The sequence below is a fragment of the Triplophysa dalaica genome, chromosome 6 (genome assembly GCF_015846415.1).
Source record: "Triplophysa dalaica isolate WHDGS20190420 chromosome 6, ASM1584641v1, whole genome shotgun sequence".
In the NCBI taxonomy this organism is placed as follows: Eukaryota; Metazoa; Chordata; class Actinopteri; order Cypriniformes; family Nemacheilidae; genus Triplophysa; species Triplophysa dalaica.
In genome coordinates this window covers 886636-904662 of record NC_079547.1, presented here as the reverse complement: position 1 = coordinate 904662, position 18027 = coordinate 886636, and the positions used below count along the sequence as shown (strand labels likewise).

At 45.9% G+C, this 18027-nt stretch overlaps 1 protein-coding gene across 5 annotated transcripts in view; it reads right to left on the bottom strand.

Moving 5' to 3' along the window:
* Positions 1–35: 35 nt before the first annotated feature.
* pcnt (pericentrin) overlaps positions 36–18027 on the bottom strand; it is a 36617-nt gene continuing 18625 nt past the window's right edge. For 3 of the 5 annotated variants that reach the window (XM_056750348.1, XM_056750351.1, XM_056750349.1), the window contains 25 exons: positions 17125–17244; positions 17003–17023; positions 16366–16602; positions 16120–16287; positions 15700–15852; positions 15401–15562; positions 13998–14963; positions 13290–13460; positions 12712–13206; positions 12471–12573; positions 11368–11540; positions 11096–11290; positions 10828–10998; positions 10546–10741; positions 10229–10451; positions 9993–10143; positions 9147–9845; positions 8757–8888; positions 2705–2854; positions 2401–2565; positions 2030–2256; positions 1799–1893; positions 1294–1441; positions 1027–1157; positions 36–419 (listed from right to left, as the gene is read on the bottom strand). In XM_056750348.1, the coding sequence (XP_056606326.1) occupies positions 376–419; positions 1027–1157; positions 1294–1441; positions 1799–1893; positions 2030–2256; positions 2401–2565; positions 2705–2854; positions 8757–8888; positions 9147–9845; positions 9993–10143; positions 10229–10451; positions 10546–10741; positions 10828–10998; positions 11096–11290; positions 11368–11540; positions 12471–12573; positions 12712–13206; positions 13290–13460; positions 13998–14963; positions 15401–15562; positions 15700–15852; positions 16120–16287; positions 16366–16602; positions 17003–17023; positions 17125–17244 (5496 nt within the window). In that variant the 3' untranslated portion in view covers positions 36–375. The remainder of the gene's footprint in view (positions 420–1026; positions 1158–1293; positions 1442–1798; positions 1894–2029; positions 2257–2400; positions 2566–2704; positions 2855–8756; positions 8889–9146; positions 9846–9992; positions 10144–10228; positions 10452–10545; positions 10742–10827; positions 10999–11095; positions 11291–11367; positions 11541–12470; positions 12574–12711; positions 13207–13289; positions 13461–13997; positions 14964–15400; positions 15563–15699; positions 15853–16119; positions 16288–16365; positions 16603–17002; positions 17024–17124; positions 17245–18027) is intronic. The other 2 variants (XM_056750350.1, XM_056750352.1) reach the window with 1 other exon arrangement.

The following is an 18027-nucleotide window of genomic DNA, read 5'->3' as shown; positions in this document are numbered from 1 at the left end:
GTTTTGAACTGAAAATAACAGACCACACAACACAATTTAGTTTAAAATATTTATTGACTTCTACAGAAATACTGTTCATGTATATAAAACTTTACAAAACATGTCCAACAGTATCATAATACATCACAAATCAAGTGCAAATATCTTTAAATGCATACTGGATAACATATGTATAAAAATACAAAACGTGAACATTCACATTCAGAATAAAACAAATGTATAAAATTTTTGAAAATGTTTGTTTCAAAAAACAACATTTAGGTGATCAGTGATATTTCAGTTCCCTCGTCTGAAAGGACCAAGCATGACAACAAAACACTTCAAATAATTTAGAAAAAACAAAATGGATCGGCACTGGTGATATGGTTTCTTCATTCATCGGTCAGATTTTCTAGGATAAGGAAGCGTTGACGATGAACCTAAAGAAATAAAAATCACCACAAAATGATTATACACTGTAGCAGCAGTGCAGACGCATCCAGAAGTCTGAATTTCTAAAAGCACCTCTGTGAAACAAGAGCAAACAGAACGTGACTGATCACACAAGATGGTGAATCCCTCTTTGAACTCAAGGCCGGACCTTCACTCACCTACAGCCCACCCGGTGCCAAACAACTCAAATACAGCCAGGTTTTATTTTCTAGAAACCACTTCCGGCGATTGCTCGTGGTCTCAGGGAGGCTATACCTCCTGTTCTCTCTGGGGACTGTAAGACGGTAAGGTCAGAGGTCACAGATGGCCATAACTCCTACACATTTTTCACATGTCCTCAGAAGTGTTAACAGGGATCCTTGTAGCCAGAAGAGACTATCCGTCTTGTGTAATCAGTCACAGACAAAAGTTTGACTGAATTTGAATAATGATGTCAGTTCTGCTACAGAGGAAACATCATTAAAGGTGATGAAGAACTGGTGCATGATTACGCAGATAACGTCCAGCATGCAGAAGTGTGTTTGATGCTCCTAGAGTATGGGAATGTCAACAAGTGTCCAGTACATTGCACTTTAAATGGAGTTTCTGCTTTACCTGGACACGCCGCTCCCAGACGCTGCTGTACGTTCTCCAGATGTTGGATATAGTCCTTCAGAGAGCGCTCCTGATCCTGGGAGGAGCTGAAGGAGCGGTCTGACGGTCCCGACACGGTGCCCGTGTACATTCTTGGATGGTGGAAGAAATGTAAATGTAATGTTAAATGACTTCAATAATGGTCGCTAGAGAGAAAACTCTAGGTCAGTCTCATGAGAAATGTGTGGGGTTCTTTACCAACGGTGCGATTAAAACTCAAGACTCTACCTGTTATTCTGTCTATAGGGTGATTTGATTGGTGGAACCAGCGATGAGATCACACCCCGTTGGGTTAAAACATGCTCACGGGTGGGTGGAGAGTTAAACGCAGCTCCGGTCTGCTGTGGTTTCAGAACTTGAGTCCTCACAGCAGCAACTGAGGAAAGAAAACATGAATTTTAATCACCTGCAGACGCAACTAATGTCCGGCTCAAAAAAATCCATGCATTCCAGTTATAAATGTGAAAACATGCATGTGTGCGCACGTGTCCTGCATAATGCGAGTGTGTGTGCGCTGTATATATTGTGTGTCGTGTGTGAACGAGAGTACATCCATTTGCATTGCTCTTGATAACATTTCTATTTTTATAAATTTAATATATTGCTTAAAGTTAAACATGTTTTTATGTACATCTGCTTTGTATCAATGAAAATTGTAAAAGCACTGAATAAAAAAAGGAGTCGAGTTGAAAACATGTGACTGTTACAGTAGATGAGTGATGTAAAGACTCACCTGTGCTCGGACCAGCTCCGTGTCCATGAAGTGTGCCAGTACCTGCTGAGATTCTCCTTGTAGCCTTCTGCCATTTCCTAGTGAGAAACTTCAGTCTACAACAAGACATAATCATAAATAAAAAATAGCACTAAAGTGAATATTTAAATAAAAAGTCTGAAAAGTGCTTGAATGTAACTTCTTTTAAGGTACCAAATGAATAATCAGAAAGTGTACGGCAGGACGCGTCACCTCGAGACAGCGATGACGACTCTGACAGATGTTCTGAAGCGGTTCAGGGGTCTGGAGGCCTGTGATTGGCTCAGTGTCGGCTGTGCGCCCATACGAGCGATCAACGCGAGAGTAGCCTGCTCACACTCCTGAAATCCTCCCAGCAGCAGCAGCAGATAACGCTTCTGATACACCAGAGACTTCCTGTAACTCTCGGCTCGAAGGTATCGCTCATACAGCCGCTGCACCTGTACGAGCATGAAGATGACAGAAAACATTGACATGAAGCAAAACAACACAAACAAATTGTCTAATGCTGCCCATAACACAAAGCATTAATTAAGATACAAGCAAACAAGAAAACTGACGGCTCAATAAAGCGCTTTTTTGACCTTGCTGTTGGAGAGTTCATAGACGGGTCTGTTTTCATTGCCTGTTGTCAGCTTCGAGAGATCCGCTTCTGCTTTTCGTAATGAAGCCTGAAGAGCTGCTTTCTCTTTCTGCCAGGTGAGTTTCTCAGACAACACACACTGCTCTGAGACCGCTGAAGACCTTACCTGAAACAAACACAACAAAACACACGTTCTGACAAACACATTTAGACTCTTGCATTGAGAGTGTGCTGCGCTGGGTTGATTGAAAAACCCTTTCGTCTTCTTCTAGAAACTCGTGACTACAGTCTTCAGGGTTCCTCACCTGCTCCTGATGTTTCAAGCTTTGCAGCTCTTTCTCCAGACAGCAGATGGTGTGTTTGAGAGAGATCTTCTCCTCGCTCAGAGCGGCGAGACATTCACAGAACTCAGAGTTCTCCTTCAGCAGTCGTTCAATGAGAGATGAGCTGGAGTCCTGTCACACACATCATGACGGGAAAAAAACACACACCTGCTTTACACCTGACGTGTGACCTGACTTACATTTCATTATTCTATACATTTCTATCAGAGTGCTTCCCTGGGCCTTGCTGTTTTTATATGCATGTGTGTAATCTGTGTCGATTGTGCGCCTCTGCTTGCATTCTGAAGTGTGTGTTTCCTGTGTGTTGTTGGTGTTTCTCTGCTGGCGTTCTGATGTGTGTGTTACCTGTGTGGTTTGTGCGCCTCTGCTGGTGTTTTGGTGTGTGTGTGTGTGTGTGTGTGTGAGTGAGTAAGTTACCTGTGTGTTTCTCTTCTGGTGTTTTGATGTGCGAGTGTGTGTGTGAGTTACCTGTGTGTTGTTTGTGTTTCTCTGCTGGTGTTTTGGTTTGTGCGTGTGTGTGTGCGTTACCTGTGTGCTGTTTGTGTTTCTCTGCTGGCATTCTGATGTGTGTGTTACCTGTGTGGTTTGTGCGCCTCTGCTGGTGTTTTGGTGTGTGTGTGTGTGTGTGTGTGTGAGTAAGTTACCTGTGTGTTTCTCTTCTGGTGTTTTGATGTGCGAGTGTGTGTGTGAGTTACCTGTGTGTTGTTTGTGTTTCTCTGCTGGTGTTTTGGTTTGTGCGTGTGTGTGTGCGTTACCTGTGTGCTGTTTGTGTTTCTCTGCTGGCGTTCTGATGTGTGTGTTACCTGTGTGTTGTTTGTGCGCCTCTGCTGGTGTTTTGGTGTGTGTGTGTGTGTGTGTGTGAGCTACCCGTGTGTTGTTTGTGTTTCTCTGCTGGCGTTCTGACGTGTGTGTTACCTGTGTCGTTTGTGCGCCTCTGCTGGTGTTTTGGTGTGTGTGTGTAAGTTACCTGTGTGTTGTTTGCGTTTCTCTGCTGGCGTTCTGACGTGTGTGTTACCTGTGTGTTGTTTGTGTTTCTCTGCTGGCGTTCTGATGTGTGTGTTAGCTGTGTGTTATTTGTGTTTCTCTGCTGGCGTTCTGATGTGTGTGTTACCTGTGTGTTGTTTGTGTTTCTCTGCTGGCATTCTGACGTGTGTGTTACCTGTGTGTTGTTTGTGTTTCTCTGCTGGCGTTGTGATGTGTGTGTTACCTGTGTGTTGTTTGTGTTTCTCTGCTGGCGTTGTGATGTGTGTGTTACCTGTGTGTTGTTTGTGTTTCTCTGCTGGCGTTCTGATGTGTGTGTTACCTGTCTGTTGTTTGTGTTTCTCTGCTGGCGTTCTGACGTGTGTGTTACCTGTGTGTTGTTTGTGTTTCTCTGCTGGCGTTCTGATGTGTGTGTTACCTGTGTGTTGTTTTTGTTTCTCTGCTGGCGTTGTGATGTGTGTGTTACCTGTGTGTTGTTTGTGTTTCTCTGCTGGCGTTCTGACGTGTGTGTTACCTGTGTGTTGTTTGTGTTTCTCTGCTGGCGTTCTGACGTGTGTGTTACCTGTGTGTTGTTTGTGTTTCTCTGCTGGCGTTCTGACGTGTGTGTTACCTGTGTGTTGTTTGTGTTTCTCTGCTGGCGTTGTGACGTGTGTGTTACCTGTGTGTTGTTTGTGTTTCTCTGCTGGCGTTGTGATGTGTGTGTTACCTGTGTGTTGTTTGTGTTTCTCTGCTGGCGTTCTGACGTGTGTGTTACCTGTGTGTTGTTTGTGTTTCTCTGCTGGCGTTCTGACGTGTGTGTTACCTGTGTCGTTTGTGCGCCTCTGCTGGTGTTTTGGTGTGTGTGTGTGTGTGTAAGTTACCTGTGTGTTGTTTGCGTTTCTCTGCTGGCGTTCTGATGTGTGTGTTACCTGTGTGTTGTTTGTGTTTCTCTGCTGGCGTTCTGATGTGTGTGTTACCTGTCTGTTGTTTGTGTTTCTCTGCTGGCGTTCTGATGTGTGTGTTACCTGTCTGTTGTTTGTGTTTCTCTGCTGGCGTTCTGATGTGTGTGTTACCTGTGTGTTGTTTTTGTTTCTCTGCTGGCGTTGTGATGTGTGTGTTACCTGTGTGTTGTTTGTGTTTCTCTGCTGGCGTTCTGACGTGTGTGTTACCTGTGTGTTGTTTGTGTTTCTCTGCTGGCGTTCTGACGTGTGTGTTACCTGTGTGTTGTTTGTGTTTCTCTGCTGGCGTTCTGACGTGTGTGTTACCTGTGTGTTGTTTGTGTTTCTCTGCTGGCGTTGTGACGTGTGTGTTACCTGTGTGTTGTTTGTGTTTCTCTGCTGGCGTTGTGATGTGTGTGTTACCTGTGTCGTTTGTGCGCCTCTGCTGGTGTTTTGGTGTGTGTGTGTGTGTGTAAGTTACCTGTGTGTTGTTTGCGTTTCTCTGCTGGCGTTCTGATGTGTGTGTTAGCTGTGTGTTATTTGTGTTTCTCTGCTGGCGTTGTGATGTGTGTGTTACCTGTGTGTTGTTTGTGTTTCTCTGCTGGCGTTCTGACGTGTGTGTTACCTGTGTGTTGTTTGTGTTTCTCTGCTGGCATTCTGACGTGTGTGTTACCTGTGTGTTGTTTGTGTTTCTCTGCTGGCGTTCTGACGTGTGTGTTACCTGTGTGTTGTTTGTGTTTCTCTGCTGGCGTTGTGACGTGTGTGTTACCTGTGTGTTGTTTGTGTTTCTCTGCTGGCGTTGTGACGTGTGTGTTACCTGTGTGTTGTTTGTGTTTCTCTGCTGGCGTTGTGACGTGTGTGTTACCTGTGTGTTGTTTGTGTTTCTCTGCTGGCGTTCTGACGTGTGTGTTACCTGTGTGTTGTTTGTGTTTCTCTGCTGGCGTTCTGACGTGTGTGTTACCTGTGTCGTTTGTGCGCCTCTGCTGGTGTTTTGGTGTGTGTGTGTGTGTGTGTAAGTTACCTGTGTGTTGTTTGCGTTTCTCTGCTGGCGTTCTGATGTGTGTGTTAGCTGTCTGTTATTTGTGTTTCTCTGCTGGCGTTGTGATGTGCGTGTTACCTGTGTGTTGTTTGTGTTTCTCTGCTGGCGTTCTGACGTGTGTGTTACCTGTGTGTTGTTTGTGTTTCTCTGCTGGCGTTCTGACGTGTGTGTTACCTGTGTGTTGTTTGTGTTTCTCTGCTGGCGTTCTGACGTGTGTGTTACCTGTGTGTTGTTTGTGTTTCTCTGCTGGCGTTGTGACGTGTGTGTCACCTGTGTGTTGTTTGTGTTTCTCTGCTGGCGTTGTGACGTGTGTGTTACCTGTGTGTTGTTTGTGTTTCTCTGCTGGCGTTCTGACGTGTGTGTTACCTGTGTGTTGTTTGTGTTTCTCTGCTGGCGTTCTGACGTGTGTGTTACCTGTGTCGTTTGTGCGCCTCTGCTGGTGTTTTGGTGTGTGTGTGTGTGTGTAAGTTACCTGTGTGTTGTTTGCGTTTCTCTGCTGGCGTTGTGATGTGTGTGTTACCTGTGTGTTGTTTGTGTTTCTCTGCTGGCGTTCTGATGTGTGTGTTACCTGTCTGTTGTTTGTGTTTCTCTGCTGGCGTTCTGACGTGTGTGTTACCTGTGTGTTGTTTGTGTTTCTCTGCTGGCGTTCTGATGTGTGTGTTACCTGTGTGTTGTTTTTGTTTCTCTGCTGGCGTTGTGATGTGTGTGTTACCTGTGTGTTGTTTGTGTTTCTCTGCTGGCGTTCTGACGTGTGTGTTACCTGTGTGTTGTTTGTGTTTCTCTGCTGGCGTTCTGACGTGTGTGTTACCTGTGTGTTGTTTGTGTTTCTCTGCTGGCGTTCTGACGTGTGTGTTACCTGTGTGTTGTTTGTGTTTCTCTGCTGGCGTTGTGACGTGTGTGTTACCTGTGTGTTGTTTGTGTTTCTCTGCTGGCGTTGTGATGTGTGTGTTACCTGTGTGTTGTTTGTGTTTCTCTGCTGGCGTTCTGACGTGTGTGTTACCTGTGTGTTGTTTGTGTTTCTCTGCTGGCGTTCTGACGTGTGTGTTACCTGTGTCGTTTGTGCGCCTCTGCTGGTGTTTTGGTGTGTGTGTGTGTGTGTGTAAGTTACCTGTGTGTTGTTTGCGTTTCTCTGCTGGCGTTCTGATGTGTGTGTTAGCTGTGTGTTATTTGTGTTTCTCTGCTGGCGTTCTGATGTGTGTGTTACCTGTGTGTTGTTTGTGTTTCTCTGCTGGCGTTCTGACGTGTGTGTTACCTGTGTGTTGTTTGTGTTTCTCTGCTGGCGTTCTGACGTGTGTGTTACCTGTGTGTTGTTTGTGTTTCTCTGCTGGCGTTCTGACGTGTGTGTTACCTGTGTGTTGTTTGTGTTTCTCTGCTGGCGTTCTGACGTGTGTGTTACCTGTGTGTTGTTTGTGTTTCTCTGCTGGCGTTCTGACGTGTGTGTTACCTGTGTGTTGTTTGTGTTTCTCTGCTGGCGTTCTGACGTGTGTGTTACCTGTGTGTTGTTTGTGTTTCTCTGCTGGCGTTCTGACGTGTGTGTTACCTGTGTGTTGTTTGTGTTTCTCTGCTGGCGTTCTGACGTGTGTGTTACCTGTGTGTTGTTTGTGTTTCTCTGCTGGCGTTCTGATGTGTGTGTTACCTGTGTGTTGTTTGTGTTTCTCTGCTGGCGTTCTGATGTGTGTGTTACCTGTGTGTTGTTTGTGTTTCTCTGCTGGCGTTCTGATGTGTGTGTTACCTGTGTGTTGTTTGTGTTTCTCTGCTGGCGTTCTGATGTGTGTGTTACCTGTGTGTTGTTTGTGTTTCTCTGCTGGCGTTCTGACGTGTGTGTTACCTGTGTGTTGTTTGTGTTTCTCTGCTGGCGTTCTGACGTGTGTGTTACCTGTGTGTTGTTTGTGTTTCTCTGCTGGCGTTCTGATGTGTGTGTTACCTGTGTGTTGTTTGTGTTTCTCTGCTGGCGTTCTGACGTGTGTGTTACCTGTGTGTTGTTTGTGTTTCTCTGCTGGCGTTCTGACGTGTGTGTTACCTGTGTGTTGTTTGTGTTTCTCTGCTGGCGTTCTGATGTGTGTGTTAGCTGTGTGTTGTTTGTGTTTCTCTGCTGGCGTTCTGATGTGTGTGTTACCTGTGTGTTGTTTGTGTTTCTCTGCTGGCGTTCTGACGTGTGTGTTACCTGTGTGTTGTTTGTGTTTCTCTGCTGGCGTTCTGACGTGTGTGTTACCTGTGTGTTGTTTGTGTTTCTCTGCTGGCGTTCTGACGTGTGTGTTACCTGTGTGTTGTTTGTGTTTCTCTGCTGGCGTTCTGACGTGTGTGTTACCTGTGTGTTGTTTGTGTTTCTCTGCTGGCGTTCTGACGTGTGTGTTACCTGTGTGTTGTTTGTGTTTCTCTGCTGGCGTTCTGACGTGTGTGTTACCTGTGTGTTGTTTGTGTTTCTCTGCTGGCGTTCTGACGTGTGTGTTACCTGTGTGTTGTTTGTGTTTCTCTGCTGGCGTTCTGACGTGTGTGTTACCTGTGTGTTGTTTGTGTTTCTCTGCTGGCGTTCTGACGTGTGTGTTACCTGTGTGTTGTTTGTGTTTCTCTGCTGGCGTTCTGACGTGTGTGTTACCTGTGTGTTGTTTGTGTTTCTCTGCTGGCGTTCTGACGTGTGTGTTACCTGTGTGTTGTTTGTGTTTCTCTGCTGGCGTTCTGACGTGTGTGTTACCTGTGTGTTGTTTGTGTTTCTCTGCTGGCGTTCTGACGTGTGTGTTACCTGTGTGTTGTTTGTGTTTCTCTGCTGGCGTTCTGACGTGTGTGTTACCTGTGTGTTGTTTGTGTTTCTCTGCTGGCGTTCTGACGTGTGTGTTACCTGTGTGTTGTTTGTGTTTCTCTGCTGGCGTTCTGACGTGTGTGTTACCTGTGTGTTGTTTGTGTTTCTCTGCTGGCGTTCTGACGTGTGTGTTACCTGTGTGTTGTTTGTGTTTCTCTGCTGGCGTTCTGACGTGTGTGTTACCTGTGTGTTGTTTGTGTTTCTCTGCTGGCGTTCTGACGTGTGTGTTACCTGTGTGTTGTTTGTGTTTCTCTGCTGGCGTTCTGATGTGTGTGTTACCTGTGTGTTGTTTGTGTTTCTCTGCTGGCGTTCTGACGTCAGCTGTTTCTCTTCTTTCTCCAGGTCAGTGAGTGTCTGTTGGAGTTGTTTTAATCTCTGCTGATCTTTCTGACGTACCAGCTCCAGCTGCGACTGTGTGGAGAAATGAAATAAACCAAAGACTTCATGACAGGATATTTTGATTCCACAGAAGCTCGGAGACGTTTTTCCCCATAACAAGAAACTTTTCCACGTTTTTGCTGCCCAAAACAAGATCAAGCTATTGGTACATTGCATAAGAAGAATCTAATTAAAAAGAAACCCCATTGGCAAATAGCTACTTGTAAGAATTGAATTTGATCAAAATAAATGAAATAGCGTCCATCACAACTATAATGTCAAATCTCTCACCAGTTTCTCATTGGTGTGTTCATGCCGTCGCTCTTTCTCCACCTGCGCTTGTCTCTCTTGCCTCTTCTGTCTCTCCATCTGCTCTTCTCTCATTCTCTCCTTCTCTTTCACCTCTCTCATCTTCTCTTTCATCCCGTCTATCTCAGTTTGTAACCGTCCGGCTCGCTCTCGCTCAGTCTCCAGTGTCCGCACCACCTCAGTCTTCTGAGCCCGTAGGCTATCCAGAGCAGCTCTGAGTGTCTTTACTTCTTCCTGATCCTGTTGAGTCTCCTGCTCCGCCTTCTCCGCCCGTCTGCGCTTCTCCCCCAGGACTTGTCCCTGCATACGTTCCAACATGGCCGCCAGGTCCTCGCCCTGACGCCTCTCCTGTTCAAGCTGCATGTGAAGCTCCTGAATGAACTTCCTGTCGTGGGCGCTGGCCGCTTCCTGTCTGCGTGCTTCCTCCTCCAAACGGCGCGTGTGTTCCTGGGTTTGACGGGCGAGCGAATCGGAGAGCTCAGATGAACGGGAGCGCTCCTCCTCCAGGCGGGAGATGGCGAGTTGGGTGCGTTCTCGCTCCTGAGCCAGCAAGGCTTCACATCTGGACTGCTCTATCTGAAGCTCTGAGCGCAGGTTACTGACGGTGACACGCTCCTGCTCCAGAACAGACGTCAGATGACTGAGCTCTGACGCCTTCTCGCTCAAAGCCACACGCAAACCCTGGTTGAAGGAGAAAAATATATTTCTGCTAGAGATGCTCCGATGTCTCAGTCACCAGAATTTAAAACCATGTGCATAACTCAGCGTTTCTAAACCTCTTTCAGGGTATGGAGAAAAAAACTGATGAAGAAATCACCAATCAATCACCTCATGTGTGTGTCGGTTTTGTTCAGTTGTCTGTTGGTTGTCGAGTCTCTGTTGCTGAAGTTCCTCCAGTAGTTGGTGAGTTCTGATCTGCTCTTTCTCTACAGCCGTCACACAGAGCTGACGTTCAGCCTCCACACTTTCCAGTTTCACCCTGAACACACAAACATGTTTACTCAGAAATAAAACAAACTTCTCAATGTGATTTACTCATTGACAATGGCACGTGATTGCATTACCTGAGTTTGTTCATCTGGCTCTTTAATTCCTCTTGATTTACAGATGCTGACTGGAGCTGCTGCCTGGTCTCCTCTAGCTCAGTCTTCATCTCTGACATCACCTTCAGCTCCGACACCAGCTGCCTCTGCTGCTCCACCGCTCGACTCTTCTCAGCTTCCAGTGACGATCGCAGGTCATGTGACAGCATCTGTCCCTGCTTCAGCTGTGACTCCAGCTCTTCAACTAAACAATCGGTGAGTTACAACCAGCAGACACACACAGACACGTGCATGCACACACACAGACAGACAGACAGACAGACAGACAGAGAACTCACGGTCTCTATGCAACTCCTGTTGCTTTTGCGTTTCCAGTTCTTTTGCCGTGTGCAGTGAATCCTGCAGCTGTTGCAGCTGCTCTTGACTCTGCTGCGTGCTCTCGTGCAGCTGCTCATGCAGGCTGCGCACCTCGGCCAACAGACCGTGGCGGTCAGCGTTGAAGAGCTGCTCCAAAGACCTCCTCTGCTGCTCCTCCTGAGAGAGAACAAAAGTCAAAGATTTAAAGAATCTTAAGAGAGATTATACAGAACAAGTTTGAGCATTGAAACACATCAGGGTACCTGTTGGTGAAAGACTTTCTGTAACTGGTCCAGCAGGGGGGTGTGGTCTATCTGAGTACTGGTTGCCATGACGGCCTGAAGCTGCGAATGAAGCCACTCCCGCTCGCTGTCAAAGACGCTACGGACCGCTTGTAACAGCTCACGCTTCCAGTCCTCTTCCCCTCCGTCAGCCTACATGTATGAACACCAAGAAAAAAAACATTCAAGTTATTGCTTTACACGTCTATCAAGTGGGCGGTGCTAGAGTCAAAGGACAGACATGACTTACCTTGGGTTCCCGGTCAGCCATCCGGCACAGCAGCTCTCTGAGTGACAGGATGGTCTCCTGTAAGGCTCGTCTCTCCCTCTGCCAGGAGAGGGGCGGGGCAGGTTCAGAATCAGGGCGGGACTGGCCTGATGGGGTGGGGCGATGTGACAATGACAGGATTCTGCAGCTCTCCTGGTAGACACGCTTTAACATGCCCTACATGACAGACACGTGTGAAGTGATATAACGTCAGTCACATCTAGTTCGCGTGGACTGTGAACCTCAGTATTTACCTGCAGCTCAGGTGCGAGTCGCTCGTTGCTCTCGTGCATGCTGCCTGCAGCGCTGTCAGTGTTTTCTGCAGGTGACATCCCTCTGCAGCGCAGATACTCCACAAAATGAGCATCCAAACGCTCGGTATGCTCCAACTCCTGCTTCAGCATGGCCTCCAGCTCTGAGCTCACGTCTGCATACAAACACACACCTCCTTTAATGGGGCTGGGACGATAAATCCTGCAATTCTTATGCTCAGTATATTGCGGTTAAATGGCGTCACATCCAAACACCAGAGGGCGATCGTGTGCAGAAATCGGACGTTAAAGACAGAATGCATCACGTTGTTCAGAAACTATTTTTGTCATAGTGGTTGTAAATCTCTTCACATCCTGAAAGCAATCAAGAAGTATAGAGGTCAACATTTTTTATAAATATATATTATCTGTGAAAGGCATAGGACCAAAAAACGTTCAACCAATGAAAACATTGTGGCCGATCGTTTGGATGAGAGCCGTTGGGTGAGAGTGGTTCTGTGTACATATTCAGCAGACGTATTTTGCATCAGACTTCACACCCAGTGCACGCAGACATACGTTATCAGCAAATAAAAAAAAAACGGACGTCCGCCTTAAGTTTTGAAATTTTATCGTTGCTCAGCTCCCGTGGCATCATGGGATAGAAAAGTGTCCATTTGATCCACACAATCTCGGCAGAAGTAGTAGACCGGGTTTCTCTAGCCTACAGTTTCTTACATGCTACTAATACTCATTTTCACCTAATATATATTATGGAAGTAGATGATTTCAGACGCAGCAATAGTCACACAAAATGCCAATGGTCATACTCGAAGATATTTTCATGATAATGAAGAACAGAGATAAAGGTTTGAAGTACATTTACAATGATGATGTTTGCGAGTGATGCTTTTTCAAATGCACGTTATAAACGACTCAATCGAGCACTACTTCCTTCTGATCAAAGAGCCATAGTTCACACAAGAGCTGTGCATAAAACACAGAATCGCACTAGACCGGTATAATTGGTGCGAATCACGATATATCGTCCCAGCTCATATATCGTTTAACTTCTGCATGTGGTCTCTCACAAACACACGACTCACTGCTGCCGTATCCGTCGCTGACCCACTCCGCCACAGACACAGGAGACGTGGAGCCCACTGCAGACTGAGAGGGAGCGCTGTCCAAATTCTCCAAATCATCAAGCTATGAAGTAGCACAGAAAACATTTGACTATCAAACACAAAAACTGATGTCAAAACATGTAAAACCACTACAATAACTTGAGAAAGACACATATTTTTCTGGGGTACATCTGTGATATGAATGTGAGTGTATGTTGACCTTCTCTGCCTCCAGTGAGTCGAGGACAGACAGATGTTCAGACACGGTGAGCGAGCAGGGTGATGGAGAGAGTGTGCTGGGTTGATCCGTCTCTTCAGCTTGTATAAATGTTTGTCTGGCGTGAGGTCTCTCTCTGTCCATCGGTGATGGTTTGGCGTGGAGCTCCTGGGTGGCGTCGTGCAGCGCGCTGAGCTCTGACAGGTGAGACGCGTGCAGATGAGTGGGATGCTCTTCACTGCGTTCCAGCCTCCTCAGCAGCTCTGGAGAAGTGAGGGAGGCGGAGAGCGACGGGTCGTGGGACAGGACATCGATGAAGCGCTGCTCGTGTTTGGGACGGTGATCTTGTAAACTGTAGCGCTGTTGTAGCTGCTCCAGCTCTCTCTGCTGATACACCAACTCTTCCTCCTGCACGGCCAGATCGTCCTGAAGACTCCGCAGCTCCACCTTCAGATGCTGGTTGTGGACCTCCAGGTCAGCCAGCGCACGATCTTTCGTCTGATGGTGAGAAACGATATACAGATTTGATTTTTGTGCTTTCAAAATATTTTAAGGTTAAGCTGAAAAGAAAGACCACTTACCTGTCCCTCCTCCAGTAGCTTCTCCGCCCTCTCTGTGCTGTTGCTAAGCCCCTCCTTAACCGCAGCTAGCTCCGCCCTCAGAGCATCATGCTCCGCCCTCAGGTGGATCAGCTGTTGTTCTCGCTCACGCAGAGCGGCCTCGGCCTTGGCAAGAGTCTCTTCAGCACATGTCTGCACACACACAGAATCATCTCAGCTGCTGTACAGTCCAGTTATTTCTGACTCACACATGCAGCACATAAGTGACTCCGACCGTCAACTGTTCCTGAGCTGGCAAACATGAACCAAACAATCCAAGACAAACGTTTAACTTTTACAAGAATCTGGAAACAATCAGGCTTTGCATTCTCTATAAAAAAAAAAATCACACTGAACTAAAGTAAACTGTTTAAAATGAGATGTAAAAGACGACTCTGTGCACGTTTACTTCTCATGTGAGACTAAATCTGTCTGTTCTCCTTCCCCTTTTTTTTTCCTGTTTTATTTCAAGCGTTACACACGTGATGCATCTGTGACATAATAAACAGGCTGGAAACCATGTGACTGCATAACTGACTGTTTACATCACATGATCAGGCAAGAATGAAGTGAACGCCCTACGTCTACACAACATGAATTACAAGTATGTGGTATCGATCAGTTCAGAGAAACTCCAAAACACACAAACCGTGCACATTCCTGAGCTTTAAAAACGTTTATGAATCTCACCAGCACTTCCTTTTGAGCTTCTTCTTGTTCTGCTGCGGTCTCCTCCTGCTGCTCATGCAGTTGTTTTATGTAGTCTGTCTTTGACATCACTTCCCGTTTCATACGCTCCAGTTCCTCCTGCAGATGCACTTCACGTTCTCTCAGAGCCTCTCTTTCCATGCACACTTCTTGCGTCTCTTCCTCCAAAGCGATGACATCATCTCTGGCAGTTTTGATTTGCTCCTCAAGTTCTTCCAGTCTGAAGCGTGCAGCAGCCAGTTCATTCTGAAGCTTCTCGTCATTGTCCTGTAACATCGAGACCTGACGTTCCATCCTCTCCTTCTCTGCTCTCTCTCTCTGCACGTCCTCATCTAGTTTCTCCTCCGCCCTTCTCAACCGGAGCTCCGATTCTCTCAGACTGGGGCGCTGCTGCTGCTCTCTCTCCTCCAGCTCTCTCACAGTGTTGCTCAACTTCTCAACGTCTGCCCGGCTCTCCTCCAGCTTCTCTTTCAGGTCTCCCACCTCACGTTCTAACGCAGCCACCTTCACCCTCTCCTCTGTGAGACTGCGCCCGAGCGTCTCCACCTGACTCCCGTACTGTTCCTCCTGAGCGAGCAGCAGTTTCTGAAGAGCTTCTCTCTCTCCGGCGGAGCGCTCCAGCTCCATCTGTAACTGCTGCGAGCGAGCGCGAGATGTCTGCAGGGTGTGGGTGTTGAGCTCCTGACGCAGGCTCTCCTCCGGCGCTCGCTGCTGGTGAGGACGAGGGGACCAGGGGAAGTCCGAGGACTCGGGGCTGTCGGTGTTGGGGTCACTGACCTCGTGGTGGTGGGGGTCGAGCTGGCTTAACTCCTCTTGAAGCTTGGTGATGACCTCGTGGAGTTGCTCCGCCTCCTCTTCCTTGGCCTGTCGCAAACGTTCCAGATCACAGCGAAGACTTTCCACCAGAGATCGCAGCTCTTCCATCTCGGCCTGCTTTTCCTCTAGAGTCTGATAGTTAGAAAACCAGAAGTAATTCTATAAAACTGTAGGATAAGATCATCTAATAAATGATGTCATTGATTGTTGAATCACCACACGATGTCTCTGTAAAGACTACACAATATGAGCCTTTGACGTAGGGCGATTCATACACGCAATTCTTGTGTTCTTATAATGCATCATAGACAACAACTGATGCTTCATGACGTCGGACAGAACCGGGTTCGGTCACTTCTGTGATGCTGACCCAAAGGAGCAAAACATGGCGTAACGAGAGACAATGATATTTCTGCTGCTGGTGATGCATTCTCAATGTCATCAGCATGTAAAAGATTTTAGGAGTCAAAAGTATTGTGTAGTCTGAACTGAGCATGAGCATACTGGAATAAACATACTCCGAGAAATGTCATTCCATCACTTCCTGAATATCCAAATGATGATGTCACCTTGTTATCGGCGGTCAAGTGGAGCTCCTGCTGTAACTGGAGGATGTGCTGGTTTAAATGATCGATCTCTTGATTCTTCTCCTCCAGAAGAGCAGATGGCAGCTGAAGGTCATAGTCATCGCTGCGCTCCTCCAGACGTCTGGTCAGAGCTTCAACAGTCTCCTACAAAACACAACAAACAGCTCAACCTAGAATTGTGCTCCACTCGATCAATGAGTGACATCAATGACAGCGAAAGCGATTGGTTTACATCAGTGTTAAACTCCTCCCATAGAGTTGTGTGTGTGTGTCAGATGTACCTGTAGTTGTGTGATCTTAGCATGGAGTTGCTCTTCTGTAGCTCTGCTCTCTCGGCTCCTGAGCTCCAGTTGTAGTGTGAACAGTCGGATCTCTTCATCTTTCACGTCTAGATCTTTCTCCAGCTCTGTCACACGCTCCGACAGCAACTCCAGCTAAATCACACAAAACCTCACATCAAACATGTAACACAATGACATGATGCAACTAGACAAAGCAAAAAAATAACTTGCAGTCTCATTGGTCTACTGAATAGTAGACAAGATATGCAAGAATGAAATTCCAAGTGATGGATGAGCCACCATTGTTTTACTTGTTTCCATGGAAACACTACATATTGATTGCGTAATAAGCTCAAAATATCAATCTCCAAACTCTGATTCATAATGAACAACAAGTTTTCACATTCTTAATAAACACACCTGTTGCTCTTTGGTGTGCAGTTGTTGTTGAGTTGCTTCCAGCTGTTCTCTGAGGTTGGGGTCAGGGGTCGAGTCAGGGAAACGATGTCTATTCTCGTCTAGTTTGGACTGCAGGGCTGAGATCTGGAGTTTATTGGCATACTGCTGCTGCTGCAGCGCTTCTTTATCCTGTAACAAAACACCAGAGCTTTAGAAAAGTGTGTGTGTGTGGAGACAGAATCGTACGGCGTGTTTGTCCGTGTGTACCTGTGTGAGCTCCTGAATGTTCTTGTGTGCTCTCTGGAGGTCTTGTTCGAGCTGCGTGACGGTCCGGCCGGCCTCAGCACTGCTCAACAGCGCCTGCTCCAGCTCACGGATACGAGACGCTAGTTTCTCGATCTCCTCGTTTCGCTCCTCCACATCGAGCTGACACTGCTCTTTGGCTGCTAGAAGAACGCTGTAGTCTTCAATCTTATCTTTGATCAGAGCCTGAAGACTCTCCACCTGCTCAAACACAACCAGATATCATCACTGATGACAACAGATCGAAGGGATGCAAGCGTGAGCGAGCGATGAACATGCATGAGCGAAAATGTGGCGGCACTGTGATCAAAGCTGTGTAATGCAACAAAGGATTGAGACGTTTAATGCGCTACGAGACGACCAACCTAACTATACACAAGACATCCTAAAGCAGCTTAGTTTATCAGTGATCATTCTTTAAAGCAAGACATTTTCCAAGTTAACCAAGACATTAAACAAAAGACACACAGGGGAAAGAGAATATATGCATTTGTTCAGGAAATAAGACGTGATGAGGAGATTCTTCTATCTCTACAGAGAACATGAAATCAGGGATGATTCATAAGCCATGCACAAGCTTCTACAGGACCGAGGAACATACCTGAAGAACCAAGTCCTCAATCTAGAACATTCAGTTAGAAAATAAAGCCAAATGTCATTCACAGATCTCTCAAAGCCATTCAGATTGATTCAGTCACACGTGTTTCAGACATTGACTCGTACCCGTCCACCCCGGCCGTCTCCTCCAGCATTTCCTCTAGACGTCTGTCTCAACTGAGCCTCTAGATTCTTGATCTCCTGCTGGAATTCATCTCTCTCATGTTCCCGTTCTACCGCTTGTTCCTGAACCAAATAACACACAGTGAAATCCTTGATCATTTAAGGACTATATTGCAACACATGATGCTAAAAATAATGCTATAATTAGGGCTGGGCCGATAAACAATATCGTATCAAATCGCGATAGAATTTATTCCGATAACTATGATAAGCTATTGGCATTTTGATTCGATATGGATTAATTTTACAGTCCAACAGACAGCAGAAATAAACGCAACAACAGTCACTACAAATGTTGTTTATGGCCTAATATCCTCTTTGTTGGAAAAGTTCATGTATAATTAGGTCATTGACTCTCAATGACTTTTATTTCATTTTAACTGGTTTAAAGTTAAGTAATGTTACACTGTTTTTTTAATAAACAGTATTTAAAAGATGATTTAACATAGATTAAAATACTTTTTAATGAATTATAAAAATAATTATAAAAAATTATCAAAATAAATCTTGTTATTGATAAATATAGAAAAAACTATCAAGTTTACATTTTTGCCATAACAAATCGTTTAATTGCAATTTAAACAAAAAAGTTCATTTCAATCTTGCAAACCCTTGTGATATGCACATTGGCAGTACTTCAGTACATCTTTCAGTGCTGGTAGGTCAGCCGCAAATCTATCAAACATGAACTTTATTTATCAACATTTATGCATTTGGCAGATGCTTTTATCAAAGGTACCAAATAACTCCCAACTTTTTTCCTCAACCAGACCAATTTTCCTAGAAACCAGACCAATGAATTTGAAGATAAATGAAGTGTTCAAACTGTTTATTGTAAACAGTAAA